This window comes from Erithacus rubecula (assembly GCF_903797595.1).
Source record: "Erithacus rubecula genome assembly, chromosome: 3".
Taxonomy (NCBI): Eukaryota; Metazoa; Chordata; class Aves; order Passeriformes; family Muscicapidae; genus Erithacus; species Erithacus rubecula.
Window position 1 is genome coordinate 79257936 of NC_136689.1, and position 22686 is coordinate 79280621.

General features: G+C 36.7%; 1 protein-coding gene across 1 annotated transcript in view; it reads right to left on the bottom strand.

Annotated features, from left to right (window-relative positions):
- ADCY2 (adenylate cyclase 2) overlaps positions 1-22686 on the bottom strand; it is a 197480-nt gene that overhangs the window by 95833 nt on the left and 78961 nt on the right. The window contains exon 4 of the mRNA XM_079301150.1: positions 4720-4869. Coding sequence (XP_079157276.1) covers positions 4720-4869 — 150 coding nt within the window. The remainder of the gene's footprint in view (positions 1-4719; positions 4870-22686) is intronic.

Below are 22686 nucleotides of genomic sequence, written 5' to 3' on the forward strand. Positions count from 1 at the left end.
TCCCCACTGCATTCTGTGTCATTTCTCAAGGCTTCTGCTATCATGTCAGGTCTGCAATTTTCCACCTTATGTTACAGTTGTAAATACTTCATTCTCCACAGAGTAGTTGTTCATTACTATTATTATATATATATATATAAAATAGTGCTGTGCCATAAGAAAAGTAAAATTAAGTGCCTATAACCACCTCGTCATTAGAAATGCTGCTGTTACAGTTAAGTAAAAACAAAGCTCCAGGAAGGTAAAAAATTCAGAGAACCTTAACCCTAAGGCCTTGCAAACTCAGTACTAAGCCCATGGCAATGTCAGTACTGCACTGTGGGGCTATGTGGTTACAGTAGCCTGAGTGTAATACCAGGAAAAAAGGGGGATATACTTGAATATTTTTTGCATAACATTTTTAGCTACATTTTAGCTATATGCTTTTTTGTGTTAATTAGTGTGGACTGTGACTGTTATTATTATTGTAACTAATTTTTTTTTTTGTATTTTCATTAGATTGCTAAGACTTTAGTCTAAAGAGATTCTGAGTTCTGTATTTATCATATGTTCTCTTTTGCCCACAACAAGAATTGAAGCATAGGATCTGATACAGCTAGGACTTCAAAATCTCCCTGCTCAAAGATTCCAGCACCTCTCCAAGTAGCCTTTTCCAGTGTTTAACCCTTATCTCCATCCAACCAGGATTTATCTTGTCACAGCTCAAGCTTATTGCCCTCATCCTTTCACTATGTGCCTTTCAGAAAAATCTGACCACACCTTTTGTGTCAGCTCCTTTGGCACTAGACAAGTGCTGATTTTCTCCTCCAAGCCTTTTCTTCTCCAGGATAAACACCCAAGTTCCCAAGTCTCATCATCTGTCATGGCAAGCAGCCCACTAAGTACCCCTGCAACCCTCTCCAGCTTCTATTTGCATCTTCTCTCTATCTTTCCCATGGTCCACCATGCAACATTCAACAGTTTCTCAGAACAGGCTTTATTTCTAGTACTGATATGTAAATTAACAGAAAGTACCACAAGTGTATGCATGCAAACACTGCTGAAGTAAAAAATGTAGTTTAAAATCTAAAAGAACAACACTAGCTTATGTTTTTCCTGTTTATTAGTCTTGAAGCTACGAGGAAAAGGAAAATGAGGAAGCTCTTAGAAAAACTATTGTATATTCATGAAAATATTAGCAGCTTGCCTTTTAAAATGCATTAATTAAGCTTGCAGGAATCCACATTTCATATATTAGTTCCGAATAATGTATTTCAATGTTTCTGTTCTTTACTAACAGCTGCAAGCCTCACAAATGTATGAGGCTTCTCTGTTTAGATTAATTTGAAAACAATTTTGAAATATTTTGGTTCCTTTAATGAATGGCATTGCTTCACCATGTTTCAGTGAAAAAAAATCTAAATCCTACTCAATGATTTGAAACCTCATTCATTTTCATCTGCTACCTGAGTGTTGTTTCTAAAACCATCATTAAACTGCCTCCTTCTCAAAGACAGCATTTCAGAGAGCTCACTGAACACCAACACTTATGAACACCTCCTGCAATGTTATAAGAACCTCTCAGTGTATATTCCTGTGTCTCACGATGCAAAGCCCCAGAAGAGAGAGAGAAGAGCAATTATTCTGCTGTCAGTGCTAAGATCTTGCACTCAGTGCTAGTGAGTCATTACCCCTACAAACTGTCAGCCAGACTTTTATCAGGGAGACAAACAACATTAGGAGAGGCTATTTTAAATATGTATCTTGGAATAAGGCTGCACATTAAAAGGAGGTCAGAACAGTTCCACATTTCTCCTTTATAAACACTGAAAAGACATAAAAGGTGTGTGAGAAACACCAAATTGGGCTTTGAAAATACTCAAATGTGGCCCCTGCCCTGCTGGGAGGTGTCACCACCTGCAGCTTCCCATCCCTTTGGGAGCAGACAGCATTTGCTGTGCCCCAACAACAGAAATACACAGTGGTGTGAGTACAGTATGTCCAACCAGAACCCCAGTATACACACAACCCCTACTTCAGATTCTAATGTACATTGGTCTCACTTGAAAACAATGGATCTGTGGTTTCTCTTGAGCTCTTTGGCATAATTGTTCAGTGGTATTTTAATATACTTATCTACGGATCTATCAAAATGGTGTTCTCAAAAAGGCTATTCAAAGACACACAAAAGAAATCCCAATAAATGAAAAACAATAGCTGTCTACATTTGTATGAGCCTACTCTCAAATAATACAAAAGGAAATTCACAGAATAATTTGAAACATAAATTGTACATCTTTCAAAAACAATTACAAAATACATGATGCCCATGATCCGGAAAAATGTGCAAATTCGACCTGGAGCCCTAATTATTTTGAAGCACATACTATGCTCTGCACTTGTACAAAAGTACCTTATGTAAAGTAAATTAAACTAAATTAATTTTTTTTTCTTTTCTGTTACAGGGATGTAGAATAAAGGGTCATGGTACAACCTTTCACAGGCAAATAAAGCCCTTGATGAAAACCAATGCTTTTTAAAATGCAGGGTGCTCCTACTGTTCCATTGTATCCCAGTTCTCTAAAAATAGTCAGGAATATGATTGGCTTGCTTCCTGGATACTAACAATGTGGATGATCTTTGGTATCTTCTTGGCAAAACAAGCAGTGTTAAAAGACAGACTAAAGTATATCCACTTCTGAACTAATGTCTGCAAACAAAGATGTGTGTTATTCCTGGGGGGAAAAAATCCAACTTATGAAAGGTATCCTCATTTTACCTTTACACATTTCAATATCTAATATTCCTAAGTGTGAGGTACACGTCTTCATTTTTTGGTTGGAAAAAACCTTGATGAGAGGTAAGGGACATATATTAAGGGGTTGAGGGGATAAAGGCCAAAGAAATCTATAGAAGAAGATCTGAAGGTCTAATGAGCTCTTTTTGAGCTCACTGGAGTTCAAAAAGATCACTAACTTCCACAGAATACTTGACTTTTGTTCAATAAAACATTGACCCATCTGTTACTAATCCAGCCCTGCAATACACTACTTAGGGCTGTGTAGATGTCTTAACTAATTTGATAGATTTATTCCTATCAAAACACAAACATGACAATGCAGAAAAAAAAAATATATAAAATTATGTACAGTTTCCTTGATTATTCTAAAAGAACAACAACATTTATCAGTGAAATGTGGTTTTTGCTTCTTTCCATCTTGCTAGGCTACAACAAGTACTACAAACCCCAAAGAGGGAAGTATCTGCCACAGAATCCCTGGTAGTTTTGCTTCCCTTCACTGTCAGATTCTCAATCATTTCTTCAAGACCTTCAGAAATGACAGTACAACAAAGCTACTTATTTATGTCTTTCCACAGAAACTAGTAACATTTAGCAAAATAATACACATTTGCAGAAAACATCAGCTAGAACCATGTCAGCTGTAAGTACTGTCTTCTTACAAATATCATCCTAACTCCTTTGAATTCAGTGTCCAGTAACACAACCCACCTGCTGCTTGCAGATAAACCAGTGTGTTTCCTTGCTTGGAGGGAAAAGAAACCAGTGGTAGAAACCCAGGCCCTTACAACTGAGCTCAAAGTCCACACATTCCCTGCACACAGCTATGGAAGCAGAGGTGCAAACATAAATGACTGCTCTTACAAACCTCTCCTGCAATAGCACTTTATGCAACTTCTGCATTTAATAATCAAAACTTGCTTTTACTGTAAACCGTTCTCCTTAAGATTACTTGAAACGTTTTGTAGAAACTTCATCCTGTATGCAACCCAAGTGCCTAGCAGAATGAGGAGAGCCCTCTGAACACACAACTTGTTCAAGTCCTGGTGTGGACTTTCCATTTGCTTTTTTTAAGAAAAATGTGTTGGTGATGGAACTTGAAAACCATAATTTAAAAAGCTACGGACATTTGTGAGATAGACATGACAACTAAGGTCAGATGGGATACACAAGGTGCACTCCAGCACTTTTTGTGACCACAGACACCTGTCATTGATGATTATTCTCTGATCCTTTACAGTTCATAGAAGTTCAAGTCTTGGTGACCTTCAAAGAAAAATGCACCTATCTTCTTCACTATTTGATGAACTGATTTGTATTTCAAATTCTCTTAAATGAAGCACCTATCTGTCAGGATGATAGGCACCGCACAGAGCTTGCAAAGAGAGAAAGAACTATATAAAGCAATCAGAGAATTCTTTTATTCAACTACTGTAATAAATGACAGTATCATTATGCAATTTCCCTAGCCCTCTTAACAAACCTGACCTCTAGAACTACATCACATGATTCATCAGAATTGTGGATTCAAATATTTTTCAAGAACAGTGCAGTAATATCTTCCTGCAGTGATTTGCAGCACTGGTCTTGGGCATGAAGATCTGAAGATTCCCAAAAGCACATATGTACACCTCACAGCTCATTCCACGAGGACAACAAAAGAGATGGTGTGCAAACAGGATCTATACAGCATTTTTAACTTTCTCTAAAATAAAATATTTTCATAGAACAAGTGAGAAGAAAATGTACTTTGAAAAGATTAACACTTTCCTATAGTCAGATGGAAATTGTGCACAACCATGTTCAAAAGACCTTGCGTATTTCATGTAATTTAAGTAACTCAGTAACTGTTTTGCCATTAACAAGCTGGATTACTTAGCAACAAATATGGGGACAGTGTGAAAACAGAAAAGCAGGGCCAGACAGGGGTGTTACCTTACCTGCTGCCTCTTCTCAAACTCCAGCTTGATGCGGGATTTGATGCAGTTGCACGTGTCCTGATAGGTCTGCTGCAGCGCCAGCTCCATCAGGTGCTTGTGGTAAGCTCCCGCCAAGTTCCCGCAGATAAAAATTATTACATTTGCCAGTATCTGGGGGGATTTAAAAAAAAAGTGTCAGGGAATTTATATGAATGCATTAACAGAAATTAATCCTAGCTCGCAATGGAAGATTGCTGCAGTTATGTATTTGGCTTTTGTTTGTTTCCAGCCAAGGTCAACCTTTCAAAAAGCCTTTAAAATTAGTGGCAACATCCCAAGCAATAATAGAATCACAGAATCATTTAGGCTGGGTACTGTTTTAATTTAGGATTAAACAGGAATGAAAACGAACAACGTTTGCCTGCTCAACGAGGTACATGTTTTCTGAAAAAAGAATTTCAGCTCATGTTAGAGCTCACTGTAGAGTATTAATTAGGTGGGATCATCACCTACTCATGTAAAACAATGACTATGGCTCCTAATAGCAGCACTGGAAGCCATGTTATTGCTCTTCTCTTTCAGTAATGTTTTCTTTAGCAGTGCCATATGATCAAGGGGTGAAAAGTTTCACCTACACACATGAAAAGCCTGACCTTCATTTTACCTTGGCCTGATCCACAGCTATCCATCAGTCAGCTATAAATAGTAACCTCAGTGATCATAAGCAGTGTTTAAGGAGCAAGATCTGACAGCTATCTATTAGAATATACTTTTTCTTATTACCAAAAAACTACATTTGCCTAAAACACACAGTACTTAAATATTTATGATTTAGGGGGTCACACTTGCAGCATCAGATGCCTTCTGCAATCAACAACCCACAAACACGAGAAATAAGTTTGTTTAAAAAATCAAGACTTTTTCTGCACTTGACCTTTGAAAAGGACACAATATTGTGTGGTGATGTTAATACTTTTAACTGTACCCAGCTTATTGCTGCAAATAAAAGAAACACATTTATCCATTCTAGCTCACTCAGAGCAAAAGAAACACAGTAAAGTAATGAAGCCAATTCCTAATTCAATAATAAAAGTAATAATAAAGATAATATTAAATTGAAGTTGAGATACAGCTGCAGTCTGCTCAGAGCAGGTTTCTGTTGTCTCTACTTGTAAGGCCCTAGAGTGTCATACACCCTGGATTATAAGCACTACTTGATGTCGTAGTACTCATGGTCTGGAAGAAAAGGAGGAAGAAAGGAGGCAAAAATTTTGTTAACTCTCATGGCTAATCTAATAATGAAGTTTATGACAGATTTCCCTGGTGATCATTCATGGGTTGGTTTTGGTGTACCTATATACCAGGCAATCTTTTGTGAATTGCTAGTAGTGAAAGAGACAGATTAGAAAAAAAGTCCAGCAGTGTGCTACAGTGGTTCAGAGAAAAAAAAAATATTGTCTTATTAACAGAAATCCATCTCCTTGTGCAATACATTTTATTCACAAAAACCTGCCATGGAGTTTTAATGTTTCTTTCATAAATGGAAACCTTAAAATGCAAGATATAAATATATGCTTTTATTTTCCTCACAAATTTTAACATCATTACATGCAATACTTGTTCCTCCATCTGTGACATTTCTGACATCTCACCTTTCATGGCTCCACAAAGCTAAAAGCAGTAACTATTCACCTTTACTGAAAAAATGATTGATGTTTTCCATTTGGTAGAACTTTTCTTTCTTTCCCTAAAACTTTAACATCACGGCATTATAGTGTTTCTAAAAGCAACATCTGAGCTCCTAAATTTTTCTAAAATTGCTAAATCTAAGAACAACAAGAAAAATCAACATATTTCACTTTCTCTGAAGAACTTCTGTTACGAAGTAGAGGAATAAGGAACAGTTTAAATCGAGCATTTCACAACAGCCAATAATATATAAAAAACCCCATGAACATATGAGATTGTAGTGCACAGTAAAACTCTTGACCTTAAAAGATTTTATATTTCTTTGTAAATCACAATTGCTCGACTCTGCTTTGATGTCAGCAGACATGCATTAGGGAAAAAAGCTCTTGGGTGACAGATCACAGTACAGGGGTAAAGGTCTTCCAACTGGCAATCGTTGCTGGGTTTTAAAATGAAATTATGAAGTAGGAAGCAATGCCTGAAAATAAAGACTGCTGGGCATAGAAAATGCTGAGATACATAGCAGGAAGGTTTAGTAACGAAATGATCACTAAATTGAGCTGAAATCAACAGAGTGCTGCCATAATCTCTAGGTAGATGCCACTGTTCAAAGTCTGCACACACACTTGTTAAATGAATTGTCCAGCTTCATAAAGTTACAGACCATTTAAAGCAAAACTTCAGGAATATAATCAATCAAAAATTTTTAAAAATACACTGTAACGGGTAGATGGAGGAGTAAATTATGAGTATCATCTTCACAGCCATAGAAAAACAAATTACAGTTTTATGACTGAACTAGTTGAAGTGAGAAAATAGATGGAAACAAGTGATTGACAGGCAAGGAAGCTAATTAACCAGGCTTTTCAGATATTCAGTGGGGTAATTCAGCCCACATGAAGCTCTGCAATGGCTTCCAGTACCTGAATTAAGCTGTTCAAAGACAGCACAAGGTATCTCATACTTAGTATAGATCTAAGAAATAAATGTATAAGTGAATATACAGGTAGAAACTGTGTTTAAAACACCCTTAGTTCTTTAGGCTAACATGGAGTTCATTCAAAAGTGTATCACTAAGGGATTTTTTTTTTTTTTAATCAAGAAATGGATGAAGTGGTTTCTAAACAGATTTTTTTGCCTGTATTTATTCTGGCTTGAGTGAATATTTCTGCTCTTGAGCAAAATGCATCCTGCCAATAGAGTGTTCAGTAGGAAGTGCAATTAACATTACTAAACAAAATAAGCGACATTATATACTTCTTGCTGAATATCTCTCTCCTCCCAGGTCTGCATTTTCCTCTGAATTGCAGCCCAGTTTCAACATATGAGCTGGACATGAGCTCCACTCCAGGTTTATTCTAAAGTCTAATAGGCTTTCTTTTAGAAGAGACAGGTTCAAAGTCTTCCTTAGTTCAAAAAATTGACTGATCTTCCCACTTCTTAAGCAAGCACTCTAATCAATATGCAATCATACAAAAGGTTTCTTCTGTTCAGACACTTGAGAAGATGCCATGCTGTGAACACTACCTGTGCCAAAGCACTTGGAAAGAAATCCTGAGTCAGACCAATCTTCTACATTGTTATTACTCTAGGGTAGACCTCTGCAGTGTCTTTTCACCCATTATTTTTGTTTCCCTCCTCATCCCTGTCTCCCCCCAACCCTATATATGTATTAGATAATAAGAAAAGCTGTAGTGGATCTTCTGGTAAAAAAATTCTCCATTTTTCTGTGATAGCTCTGATAACTATGCAGATAAAACTGTAGCTGAGAACCTCCATAGAGAATTCAGGAATCAATGACACAACATGGTTAGGGATTTCTCCCAGGAGGACAAGGCTGAGCTGTGGAAAAGAGTGTAAATAATGATGGTAACTCAACAGCAGAAAAAGACAGTACTGCATGAACCTGGTTCATGTCCTTTACAAACAGGCACTGTATGAAGAAAACCCCAAAAGCCCACAATATACATAAATTCTACCAAGCTCCCACTCAATTCACCATATGGAAACACTGAGCAGCACAGTAGAAGTTCCCATCCCTCTGTACAGTCAGAGTGGAGAGAGAGGCAAATCCATCTCATGGGCCATCTGCACCCCTTCAGATATAGCCATTAACAGTACACTGTGATGAAGTTTCTGTTTCATCAATGAATAAATTCCAAGTCTACAGAAAGTGATCTAAATATGAGTCAAAAAAGGAACACCAAGATACCACTAGGAAGTATCTCTAATCACTTAAAGAACATAATCATGGCTGATGTCTCCTCAGTCTCTTCTGACCTACAGAAAACTCTGTGTGCTTCCAGGCAATGGGGCAAATTTACATTCAAGCACAGGTATTTTTCAGTATCAGTGAATATCAAGCAATCAGATGTGTAGTGCTTCACTATCAAAAGAGACTGTATTTAAAAGCAAATGAAGGCAAAGTTAAGCAGCTATGACTAATTTCTCAAGAGAGTACTACAGTTCACTGAGTTGCTCAAAATAATGTTGTGCATCATATAGAAGCTCAGCTGATGAAAGGTGCCCACAAAGGTAAATGCATACAAAGAAGTAATATAGTATATAAAAATAGAATTATAATAGAGACTGCTGATTCTGATTAATAAATAATTTGTTAAATATCTTAGAAGCTGCTGTTCAAATGCTGTGTATAAAAATTAGAATTTTTCACAGATTTTCACTGCATTGAAAGCTTCCAGTTTATGAGTTACTTTTCCACTTGGATATTTTACATATCCTGCTCAAACACTTGCATGAACAGAATTTTTTAACAACAAAACCAACACAAACTATTAACAATTTTTTCAATAGTTAAATTTCAGTTTTCTTCCGGAAAAAAACAACTGAGGACATGAAAGCTGAGGTGTGGGCAAAACTTGCTATCATTTATGATGTCTGCATGGAAATTATTGTGAGGAAAAAAGAATTCTTATGTCACTGCCAAAGTTCAATTCTTTAGCTCTGCAAAGATGAATCGTCTCTCTGTTTGATCTTTCATGTGATGGTTTGTGGTGTGACTAGCCAAGTTATGGAACAAGTCTGTGCTGCTTTGGAACCTGTAAGGCTTTAGACTCAGACATAACTCAGCTAAAAACAACGGGGTAAATGCTGGGTGGAACTGAAAAGCAGCATTTTGAAGCAAAATGCTTAGCCACCATGTAAATCAGCTATTCACTTGGCCACCATGCACTATGTCCAAAATATTATTTAAGGAGATGTATTCAGAAGGTGCTCCATCTGTTCCATGCAAATCTCTTCCACATGGAGCTCTGGCCAGTAATACAATGTTGTCTTTTTTTTCTTTCAGATTTCCAGACCTATAGAAGTCCAACATTTGAACACATTTCAGTGCCAACAGTTTTTAGCTATGTCACAGCCCACAAATAGGATGGCAAGTTTGAAAATGGGAGATGTATTGCCATATGTCAACCTAGGTTTCAAAAACAAGGAGGGCAAAATTACAGGGCAAAAAATTTTGTAGCTGGTTTAAAACATGTCTGTGCCTGGTGCCTGGTCAACCAGCTGCTGTTACAGCAAGTAACAGCTGGCCTCTACCTCTACTTACTGAGACCACCAAGCTGAGATCTTTATTATGAAAGCTCCTGTGTTTCATGAAGAAATGCAGCACTCTCTTAGATTTCCATTTCTGTTTTAGAGGTGATGGTAAAAGTTTATGAATTCAAGTAATTCAGGTACAGGACATGACTGGCTGAAGGACAGAGAGATTATGGGCAACTGCATACTTACTTCCTTATAAATTCGAAGTAAAAAATCAATTTCTTTAATCACTACACAATTATTTTAATAGTTGAAAAGGTCAAAAATATTTAAATCATTAAATACTTCTGAAGGCCACAAAAAGAACACACTACAGATGAAGAGAAGAAACAGAAAGAGCCAGTATCCTCAGACCCTTTGTCTATATCAAGAATGTCAAATGCTTCACAGCAAGGTAAGTAGAAAAAAAAGCTGCAATTTTGCAAAACCAACTCAATTAAAAGAAAAAGCACAAGCCAACCAAAAAACCCCTTCAATCTAAGACTTCCCAAAATAACAGAGAAGCAACAAAAAAGTAAAATTTGGATTACTCAGTGATTACTCCAAGATGGTTCCATATTTTTAGTGCTAAAATAAATTTGATGAAGAGTCCCTTTGTGGAAGGGGAATTGATGTCATTTTACAAGCCAGGAAGTTGTGATGTCTTCTAATTGGTATGTGTAATTCTCTTTGCAGCTTTTGCAATCAAAACATTAAGGACAGCAGCAGGATATTCCATTTTTGTAATATCTATGTTATTTGATGTGATTTTCTTTTTATCATTATTACAGATTGAACTTTCTCATAGCTCTAAGCTGTTCTGTAGAATGACTGGATTTATTTCCTTCAGCTCTGGGCATACACAGACCCTATCTATATGCCACTGTAGATAAAAACAGACCATAAACTCTAAGCTCTTAAATCAAACCCAGGAAAAATAAACTGGAAACAAGAATGAAAGTTATGGTCCCTTTAGATCACTTCTGTGTAATACATATAATCAATACCATTGACTCTAATTAATGACTCTTCATATTTTGAATCTAATTTTTTTTTTTTTTTTTGCCAGAAGGAAACTAATGCTTTCTTCAGTGAGAAGGAATCAAGCAGCCACTGCACTCTCCTGCTTGCCTGCAGAGAGATCTTTTGTGCTTACATGGACCTCTGGGATAATTTCTTTTCTTTACTAGTAAAACTGATCTTCAAATGTTCTCTCAAAAAGACTGAGATTAAATTTCAGCTTTTGGATCTCATGTAGGGGTAAGTATTAGTGTGCTATAGGGGAAAAAAAAAGACCATAAAATTAAAACAAAATAAAGAAACCCAAAACTAAAATCTATGGAGTACATCAATCTTTGGCATGCTACAGAAATAATCCTATGTCTGATCTTAAAATACCTTCAGATTTTCCAATAAATCCAGTTTCTTCTTAAAAAAAAAAAAACAACAAACAAACAAAAAACAAACAACAAACAAAAACACCAAAACTAAAATCTCTGATATAAGTACATTTACAGGGCCAGCAAAATGCTGCCAAGTTTAATGTGTACCAGTAGATTTCTCCCTACTTGGCCCTGATCAGAAGTACTAGGCTATCTCTCCTGCACTGTCTAGCAGCCTTCATGAAGTTTATTTCTTATTATTATCTAGCAGACTTACTATATTTCTCATATATCTCTAAATATTTCCCCTTCTGGCAAGTTTTAGAGAAGTTAATCAATAGGTCCAAAAGCTACCAGGAGAAGGAAAGACAAACAGATTAATGAACTTATAATCATTCACATATGTGCACAATATTCATGTACTGATATGCCTAACCATCAAAAACTCAAATTTGATTTCATATTTCTCCCCTAAACGCTATTGTTTATACTGTATGTAACTGCACTGAATATTAATATTCTACATACTCTTAGTTATCAATATGTTCAGAAATTAAAATCAATGGAGACAGTTTAGAATTACACAGATAAATTACAGTAGGAACATATACTCAGTGTAATTTTACTACTGCATTTCAAAAAGTTTGCAATAAATATGTGCTTTAATCTATTTGAGAAACATTTTGAAATGGTATTTTTTATGATCTCTAGATGAAATTCTGAAATTCTGATTTATATAAGCATAAGTTTTTCACAGGTAATATTTTTGTCTATCAGTGTTCATAGTGATCTGATAAGATTTTTAATTAGATATACTTAAGAATTTTTTCTGCTTTTCTGATGACTATGACAAATTTTACACAAGCTCATTTTTCATAATTTGGCAGTCTGTGCTAGGAATCAGTGTCTTTGGCTATATAGTTCACAGAGAATGCTGTGGAGCAGAAGGGAGGATAATAATAATGGTGTGTAAGTGATGATCTACAGAGTTGGATTAAATGAATTCCAGAACGTCCTCAGAGTTGGAGTTATGAATTATGACAATCTTATAAGTGTTTGCAATGTTTTTTAAAGAGCTTAGTTACCATTTTGAAATATGATAAGATCTCTATCCAGTATTTGCATAATTATTAATTGGAAGTCATCTAACAGGAAAATATGCTCTAAGGAAACCTGAAAGTTCTATTTTCTGGCATCAGGCAAATGCTGCCAAGAGTAAGCAAGGTGGGACAAAGAAAGTACTAAATTTGGGTTACATTCAGGAAGGAATGAAGAAAATTTTAAAACCTCTTCGTGTTGTTGGTGCCAATTAATTCCATCTGTACATAAAACACATCATTTTTCTCTCCTTCATGCCTCAAAACTGTCAAGGTGTCATTTGTCAGGCCAGGCTTTCTATTCTAAAGCCCTAGTGTGAAGCATCTTGGAACACCATAAAACAGTTTTTTTTCTAAATTACATGGTTTGTGGGAATATATTCTGAGTAACACCTTAAAAGTTAGAACAGTACCTCCAATTCATAGAACAGAATCAGTCATAGAATCCTTATGGTTGGGAAAGACCTCTAAGATCATCAAGTCCAAACATTCACCCAGCACCACCATGTTCACCACTAAACTCTGTCCCTAAGTGCCACACAATTTTTGAACACTTCCATGGATGATGGTTCCCTGGGCAGCCTGTTCCAGGGCCTGACCACCCTTACAGCAAAGCTGATTTGCCCAATTTTAAATCACCTCCTGGCACAACTTGGTGCCATTCCCTGTTGTCCTTTTGGTTGTTATTTGGGAGAAGAGACCCACACCCATCTGTTTAAAACCTCCTTTCAGGTAACTGTTTAAAGTGGTCTCCCCTGAGCCTCCTTTTCTCCCCCATTTTCTATTTATGTCAGCATTAGTGACAACCCCTGCAGAGCAGCATACACATAGGCACCTAAAATACTACACAGCATTGTTAGGAATAGGCTAAACTAGCTGAGAGCAATGATTAAACAAATGGAGGTACTTGGCCAGGGAAATTTTCCACCCCTCTAGACTTGTTCTTTTTACTCCTACCTTCTGTTCCTTGTCTTTAAAAGAACTACTTATCCACACACAGATCTTCCCTCTCAGTTCACCGAAAAGGTTTGGGCAAAGGACTCCTTCAATGGCATAGAGCTATCAATGAGATCAGCTTCATGTTTGTTGATGTTGATGTCAGATGCAAGGCACTTTTAAGGAAAGCCTACCTATTGAACCTTTCAAAACAGAATGTGTTTATCTCATTCTCTATTCTTACAGCTTCATTTTTCACCTCATGAGGACACTGAATTAGAGACCTAAAGTCTCCCTGACCCTTTCTAGAACCTTTTTAAAGTTTCTTTTCACATTTCCAATCTTACCATTGACAGGAACAAGGACGTATTTCAGACAAACCTATACATGCTCACCTTCGTCCAGCCCTCCAAGAGGAATTTCATATGAGATTTTCTTCAGTTTCTTCTTCACTATACAGGCATACAGAAATTATTTCTCTGTGGTAGCCTTGTCGTCCCTGAGTATTTTTGCAACCTGGATGCCAAATGTCCTTACAGACTCTCTGAAAGTCCTTTTGTTACTCAAGTGCTGACACAAGGAACCAAGAAGGAAGGAAAGGACAGATTGGTTTGGTTAAGTGCCATAGCTCTAGCTGCTCTCTAAAACAAATTACATACTTTTAGGTGTAGATTCTTCAAACTCCTATCTGACCAGTGAAACTGCATACAAAGGCATTTTGCAGCACTTTAGAAAAACACTTGCACAGATGAAATGTTTTCACTTTGGCTAATTAACTTTAGTGGTGCAAATAGATTCCAAAATTGCTGATAAAGCATGCTAATTAGCAGAATGAATAGTAGGAAAAAATTGCAACTACAACAGACACAATTACAAGGTGGAATGAGATAGCTCCATAAGGTATTTTATAGCTAGACTACTGTGCATCTAAGGCAAATGTTATTTTAACTGAATTACAATTAAAACTGCTTATGATTATGTAATACTCAAAGTAAAAAAAAAAAAAAATTCCTTACTATCATTTTATTGCTCATATTTTAATTAACACTTTCCTGTGTTCAAAATATTCTCTAGAGGTTTTTGCTTTGCAAATGAATCTACAAACTTTGTGCACCATACAAGAAGCAGCTTTTAGATTATGATTGCATGGAGGGAAGATTAAATGCTAAATGACAAATTTTTCCCTTCCAAACATTGCATTTCAAAAATCAAATGGATTTGATACAGTGAACATGAAGACAAATAGAAATCACTAAATTGGCAATAATGCCATTTCCATGACAGCCTTGCCTAATACCTTCACCTCTGCCCAACTACCAGATTTTGCATTTAACACACTTCATACAAATTCCTTTAAAGTTTGTATACTACATTTCTGCATATTTTAAAAACAAAAAGCTGTGAAATATATAATGATGCTTTGCAAAAACTGAAAGGCTTTCCTATGTACCAGGAGAAGTTACTAATAATATGAAGGAAGAATAAAATTTCCAGATGATTGCAGTTATATTGTATTTATTAATTTCTGACTTCGTTCCCAAATGTGACTGGAATATTATTGGAACACTGTGGATAAATGAGGAATAGTCAGATGAAAATACAATCTTTTTTTGTAAATTCTGATTCACATGTAGCAACAAAAATAAAAAAACAATTTCCCTTCTATAATGCTTTTAGTCTCCTGCATGTCTTTATAAAAATGCTTGTTTTGAACTTGGCATTTTCTAAGATAATAAAAAATTACATTCTAATTGCTCCTAAGCAGCAATATGAACAATGCAGAAAGTGCATATGACTTGTAGGATTTTTTTTCTGCATGAAATGACTATTTCTTTATTCTGCACAAGAAAAATAATCCTGTACGAAAAGAAAATTCCTACTTAAACCTCATTAGTTTTGATTGCTAATACAACTTATCTTCTACAGCAAAGTAAGTTTCACCCTGCAACCAACCTACTTTTTAATAGTACAGTTATGAAGTAATGAAGTCATTGAAGTTATGAAATAATACTACATGAAAGAAGACTTGGGAGCAGTATTTCTCACATACCAACCCTCCTTTACCAGAGAAAGCTGCTGGAGCATCAGCATGTTGCAAAGTCATGTGCTATCTAAGGAAAGCATGTCTCAGCACCACATAGAATAGCAGATTTACTTTGCTCTTCAATTATGTTATATTTAAAACACAATTTACCAAATCTGTAAATCCACATATATAGTAAATTAATTTTTCTTCACTTAGCATTTCAAATTCAGGTTAGTGAATGGACATTACCTTGTTCAGCTCTGGGACTGTATAACACCTCTTTCTCTGTTTTACTAACCAAACATGTTCATGTAAGTGTTCCTCAGTTCTCTGCAATAGGCATTCATTATCTCTGCTTTGAATATCCCAGTCCAATCAACTGCTGCTACCTTGTTATTCACCACCTTCTGCAGAGCAAGGTTTTCAATACACCTTTCTCTTTGAAGAAAAGACAAAAACACAGCTAGGAGCCCACAGTTATCCAATGGCTCTAAGACAGCCCACAAACTGACTCCTTTCCTTCCCCACTCCCACTGCTCATTAGATAATTCTATGAACCGTGGGATGCTGAAGAACAATGCTGGCAAATCTAAGCTGTTCCAACTCTCCCAGTTCATTTCAGCACAAGTTTATCACTCTGCATAGAACTCTCCAAGCAGTTTTCTGAGACGGTCTGCAAACAAGAGGCTTCATGGAAAATAGCTGACTGTTAGAGAAGTCCAAAACTGACAGCAGGTCAGTTGCTGAATGGCCAGTTCCATGGGCAACACAAGCAGGTCTGGCTTTTGCAAGAGCAAAATGGGTTTGGCTCCTGCCATCAGGAATTCTTGAAGCAGAAGCATGAGAGAGAATATGAACAGCAACTCACAGGAGAACTCTTTAAATGCTGGTCCCAAACCAAAATGATGGGAGCTGCATGCAATGGCCACAGGACAGATAAAAAACACCCAAACACTTCATTGCTTAAAATGCCAAATAAGGTACAAAATGAGTAATTGCCTAAAGAACAGGATTGCAATGAGTAAGGAACTTTGCTTCCTCTAGCCAAGGCTTAAAATTCCTGTGTTGTATTAGTGTTCCTTTTAGTTACTTTGCTTATATTTTTCAGTAGCTTGTTCTGAAGATTCTTTGATTTGCTGTCACATACACATTCAAAATTGTAACTTTCTTTAGTCTTCCTACAGATTTCTTCATCTTCATCCACCTCCATTTCTTTGCACTGAATAGGTGGTGTAGATAGTGTCCGTGGAGGTAACAGAAATGGACAGTGAATTGCTTCAAAGGGGTGCTCTGCAAGGCACTCTTCAGTAGAAGAAATGAGCAGCAATATTATGGCTATTAGAGACAGCTAGCCGGGGAGCACTGCAAGGAAAAGTACAGAGGTACAAGTTGTGCAAGTGGCCACCATTTCATCAAGGCAAATGCAGACCCAGTTGCAGAATAAACCAGCAATGAATATAAAAGAAATCCATGCTTTTCAGAAAATAAATATTTTTTACTCTTGATCTGTTCCTGCTCTGAAACAATATTCATCAGAAGTACTTCACACGTTGACAAAGAAAACAGTTGTAAGACTTTTCATTGGTGTTTTGTGGAGCTGCTAACATTTGGCTGTATGGCTAAGGGCAGGTGTATCCCCACTGCAGTTAACAGCATGTACAGACCTTTCTTAATTAGCACTGTGAGGAACAGGCTTATTGCCTGTCAAGTGACAAAAAAAGGTTGTACACAACACACCAAGACAGTGCAGTGCTACAGAGTCCCAGAGATTATTTCCTGGACATGTATTTTTTTCATTCCAGCACAATCGTAACACTCCTCCTTTCATCCCATCCTGCATTGGGAAGTTTCAGAGTCACAGATGACAGAAACTGTCATTTAGTGTCTGAATTCATCCTAAGACAGAAGACAATTATTAAAAATTAGGTGAACTCTATGTTAGCAAAAGTTTATCACATTAAGGAAGTTTTATTAGCTCTGAAACTGGAGAAGCATGTTGGGCTACTGTCTTACATACAACACTACGACCAAAAATCAGAAATTATCTATAAGGAATTAAGTGGCCCTCTCTTGTTAAGAAAAACTGATTTTTTTTCCCCCAAAGCTGTCTGTCATTTCTACATAAAAAACTCTCTTTTGGTTTGTATTCTTTCCACGTTTGCATATCACATAATCCAGATAATCCTTTGTAAATCAGCATGCCTGGAGATGGCCTCAGATGCAAAAGATTGAGTACACTATTTTTCTCATTAGTTTGTTAAGGGACCTCAGCAGAGGTCCAGCTGACAGTCCAATCCAAGGACATGATGGGATGCACCACAAGAGATGAGAGTGTTGATATCTGCTATCCTTGTAGTGATACCTGTTGATATCATTACAAGGCCACTCTTGGGTGTCTTTAAAAGCTCATGGGGACCAGGGTAGGTTCTTGAGTTCTGCAAGAATGCAAATATCACTCCTGTCTTCAAGGGAGGTAATATCACCTTGATCCCTGGGAAGGTGCAAACCCTCCTGGAAACCATTTCCAGCCCTATAAAGGACAAGAAGGTGACTGGGATCAGCTAGTCCTGAGTCATGAAGGAGAAATCTCACCTGCACAACCTTTATGTGGTGAAATGACTGGCTGTGTGGTTGATGTGACAGGGCTTTGAGCACACTCATAAAGCCTGGCCTGGCAGCCCTCACCTGGGGCTTGTAGTGACATCCCCAGGTCTGGAGCTGTGTGCAGGCACAGCCCAGCCTGTGCTGTGCTGGAGGAATGCTATTCTCCAGGAAACCTGTGCCTGAGCACAGAGCCCTCAAGCTCTGCACTGCACTGACCTCAGCCCTGCCCTGTCACTGTGAATCTGCCCAAAAATTGCTGCATGTGACCCTGAACCTCTGCATTGGCCTTGCACCCGTCCCTTTGCCATGTTTTTTTATAGGTCTTGTCTCTTGGTAGAACCTGGTTAAGGTCTCTGGGCTTGCCCTGCTCAAGTGCTGTGGGGCCAGGATCAGAGCAGTGACACCCTGTTGCTCTGTCCCTTATTTGCTTCTTTGCAAAGAGCACTGAAAAGAAATGACATTCCATTCAGTCAATTTTCACTAAAATAATGATTCAGCCAAGAACTTTAGTTCACTGCCTTCAATATTTTCAAGCAATTTCACAGGATTCAGGTACTGAAAACATAAAAAGAGCTTTATAAACAAGCAATGACAGGTAAGATTGAATTCATGAGATATATTTCTATTTGCTACACATTAGAATAGCACATTAAGGCAGGAAGAGGACATAATGCCAATGTTATCTTGTCTCTTTCCATAGTGGAGATCCATCAATAGGAACATTCTGTTTAATTAAAACATCAAGTTTCATCCATCTTTCATCAAAGTATGTCTTATTTACAGAATAAATGTGCATTGAAGCATTTATAATTTTTAAAAACTTAATTTCCAGATACTGTAATTACACACCAGGAATGTTTCACGTAGATTAACACTGAAGAGTTACATCTACAAAATCATTTCTAGAACTCGCCAGTGTCTCCAAACTTGTGCTTCAATCATTGCTTTCACATATGCTTTTATGAACAACAAGATATATCTCTGCATCAGCTTGCAGAATAAATTATTTTACTATACTAAAAGATACTCATAAGTATCAGCTTTAGCATATATGTGCAGAACAATTTTCATTCTATACCCATATACTGGTGAAAATCCAAAAATTCATGAACTGTCACATGAAGTACTAATAAGTTTATCTATTAAACTGCACAGATGATATAACATTGGGAACTTAAGCAAAATGCAGTTTTGACTACTATCAGTGCTAACTCCTAGGAAAGTTGATGTTTTTTTCACTTTCAGACTTAGTTCCCTAAGAAGGAAAAATTAAAAAATATGTTGAAACTTTTTTTTTAAAGCGACATAAAATGAATGATACAGTCATCAAATCTTTCACCAATTTCCATATAACTTATGGTATTTTTGCTAACAGTGGAGATGATGCTACTATATATAAAGATATATTTAGACTTTAAAATGCTACATTTATTTTGGGAAAATAATGTAATATCAGAAAAGATAAAATTCTAAAACAACCTATCTAATATATCAATGCCTATCTAATCCTTTATATTTTTAATGATCAAACAGTTAACACTGCTGTGAACAAAACCCTACAATACCAAGAAGCAACTCACATATAAAATGGTAATTGATGAATAATGGTTGTTTCATTTTAATCAAAACACATCCTGCTTAAAAGGCATTATTTTATTAGTTTGGTAAAAGCTTAAACAAAACATCATTTTAGCAAATAACAATCTGCACTGCCATATACTAAAAGGCAAGCACTACAAATCAGCTACACAGCCTGCAACTAATGAGCACGACTGAGAGACTCTGGTGTATCACAAACTGTACTACACATCCTTTCAAGGTGGATCTGTGTGGCAGACAGCTAACCACAAAACTGCAAGACCAAACTCCAAAGCCCCAAAGTTTAAAGCCTCAGGGAATAAATTTCTTTGACCAAGGACACCAAACTCAACAGCAAAGCAGTGGTCGTTTATCACTGCCAGCCCACTACAGCATTAAGTGTCCCAGCAACCCTTCCCAAATTAAATCACATGCTCCAGTACAGATAACTCTCAATCCTATTACCACTTGCCTACCCTTAATTCTGTCAGATGTTCTTTGTGATGTCACAAAAAGCATGCTGTGATGCTGTTATCCTCTCTGGGACAGAGCTGTAGCTGCACGCCACAGTCAGACAATTCTGTTTTGAGGTAAACTTCTGAGATGTACAAAACACTCTTAGAGAAGAATTAGTTCTGGATCTGTAGTTCACCCTGAATCCCTCTTCTGCCATACTGGAAAATATCCAGGCTTGGAACCACTTAATGTAGCCCAGAGCAATGAACCAAAAGCATTGCTTTTACAAAGTGCAACATGACCATACCTCAAGTATTACTCACAGCAGTGGCCTCCTCCTTTCAAAAAGGGTGGAACAAGATACAAAATGTGCGGGGAGAAGAGCCTGGAAAAGGGACAGTGCTGTCCTTAACATTCTTCCAGTCAGTGTGGCTGGTGTGCAGGCTGTCCCAGCAGTGGGCAGAGAGGGTGTCTCACCCAGCTGCCTACAGCTCTGGCAGCTGCAGCACCTGTGACCAAGACCTGCGGGTGCAGCCTCAAAGCACAGGCAGCTGCAGCAGCCAGGACACAACAATGTACCAGCCCAGCCTAATGAAAATGTACACATCTGACTGATCCACAATTTCCACTCAAGCACAGCTGCACATCTGGCTTTCTATCAGGCTTGTGCCACATGCTGCCAAAACTGTGCCAATCAGTGAGAGAAATTCAAACCAGCCTCTGTACTTTCATTTCTCTCACCCACCAAAAGATGCAGTGCTTCTGCACTTTGTAAGCTAGGAATGTAACTAACTCAAATGCTACACAGGAAAATACTTTTCCTCTGGGATTTCCTGTACTTAAAGGTCAAAAACATCTTTGGAAAGTACTACAAAATCTACTTTTGCCTTGTTTTTAATACCTGAAAGCTCATAATCTTTTAAGTGTTTATATGCAGAACTTTTGTTTTCAGGCAAAAAGAGCAATGGTCTGCTTAATGGATGTAAAACTGTGTCAGTAAAACCATACTTGAAGTACACACAGACATCATGTAGTCACTTCTTCCATGAAGATTGCTTCAATTTTGTGTCACCTTCCCACTCTAAAGAAATAATAATTAGACTTCAAAAAGTAAGTCTGGAGTAAAATTATGTTTGTTTACAGAGAGTATCAAAGTTGTACTGCTATTAAATGAAATATCTTTATGTTCTGCTGTTTTTACAGATAATCCAGGGAACCAATAGGTAAAAATAAGGGATGTGCAGCAGGTTTTACAGGGAGCTATTAGACCAGCTGGGTTCCAAGAGCAGTTTTAGCAGATTATGGGCATGGAAATGACACTATCTGGTGTTTGTGACTGGCTCACACTTACTAAATATCAGAGAAGAAGGAGCCAAAATCCATCCAGATTTTAAAAATTAATACTCAAACTTAGCTGAAATGACAGCAAGTGCTTCCCTGCTTTTAAATACTGCAGGTTTTACCAGGACTTTTCAACACTTCTTGCTTGTTGAACAATATATGTGTTTAATAAATGATTAAATTAATGACACTTAAAATAAGATTTTTTAAAACAAATATCACGAGGATGAAAGAATAATCAAAGAGTTATCAGGAATTAAACTAGTAAGATACAAAAACAAGAACTAGAACAGTTCATTAATATATTTAATGACTACGCACTAAAAGCAAATTAAAAGTAACTCTAAAAGCTTCTCAAGAAAGATCTAGCTGGATTTAATGAACTTTTATTCAGCAGTCTATTCTTTCATAAATTCTTTAGAGGCTTGCCTGCTATTATATATTGTAGGCAATATTAATCTGATATTTAAATTATTCTCTACCAGTCTTTCAACACTAATTTAGTATTTAATGCAGAACTCATCACAAGCAACATGCTTAGAGTCAGTTTGAAAATGATCAAAAGGATAAACCTAAACAACCACCAGCAGTCAATTCCAAAAAAATTAATAATAATAAACCACCTCACTACTTAAGAAATTATAATTTCATATCCTAAAAAACATAAAAATAACCAAACTATAGCACAATAGTTGGAAATACACTGAAAATTTCTATTATGGATGAAGGACAAAATTAATCTCCTACCCTAACTAGAGACTAGTGTCAGATGGATAATAAAGGACTGAAGTACAAAGGGAATAAAAAGATTACTGCCAAGTAACGTAAGACAGTAAAACAAAAAAAATTGTTGGAATTATTGATAAATTATCTCACAGTAGAAGAAAATGTATAAAATTTTAAAATACAGGAATTTTTATATTCATTCTATTAACTCCTATATTACTCATACTTGGGAGGAATCTTCAAAGCAAATCAACTGCCTTAAGGACTCAGATTAAAAATTATGGTGCTGACCAAGGTAGTTGTAAAAACACCAAGATTGTCATGGACATGTCTAAGAAAATCCCTTACAGTTATAGAGGAGGCTGAAAGTTGAAACCTGGATTCTAAATATCTCCCAAAATTAATACGTTGTGGCGCATGAATTATTTTTATGTTCCCTACATTTAGTAATTTCTGCTTGTTTTAATAGCTTGATATTTGAAATATCAAAAATATTATATCCCACCCTTCATTAAACAACCTCTCTTCTTCACAATCCTTGTTTTTCAAAGAAAACTAATGATACATCCATGACAGGAAAAGTAGAACAAAATTAGATTACAGAGCTGCCAAC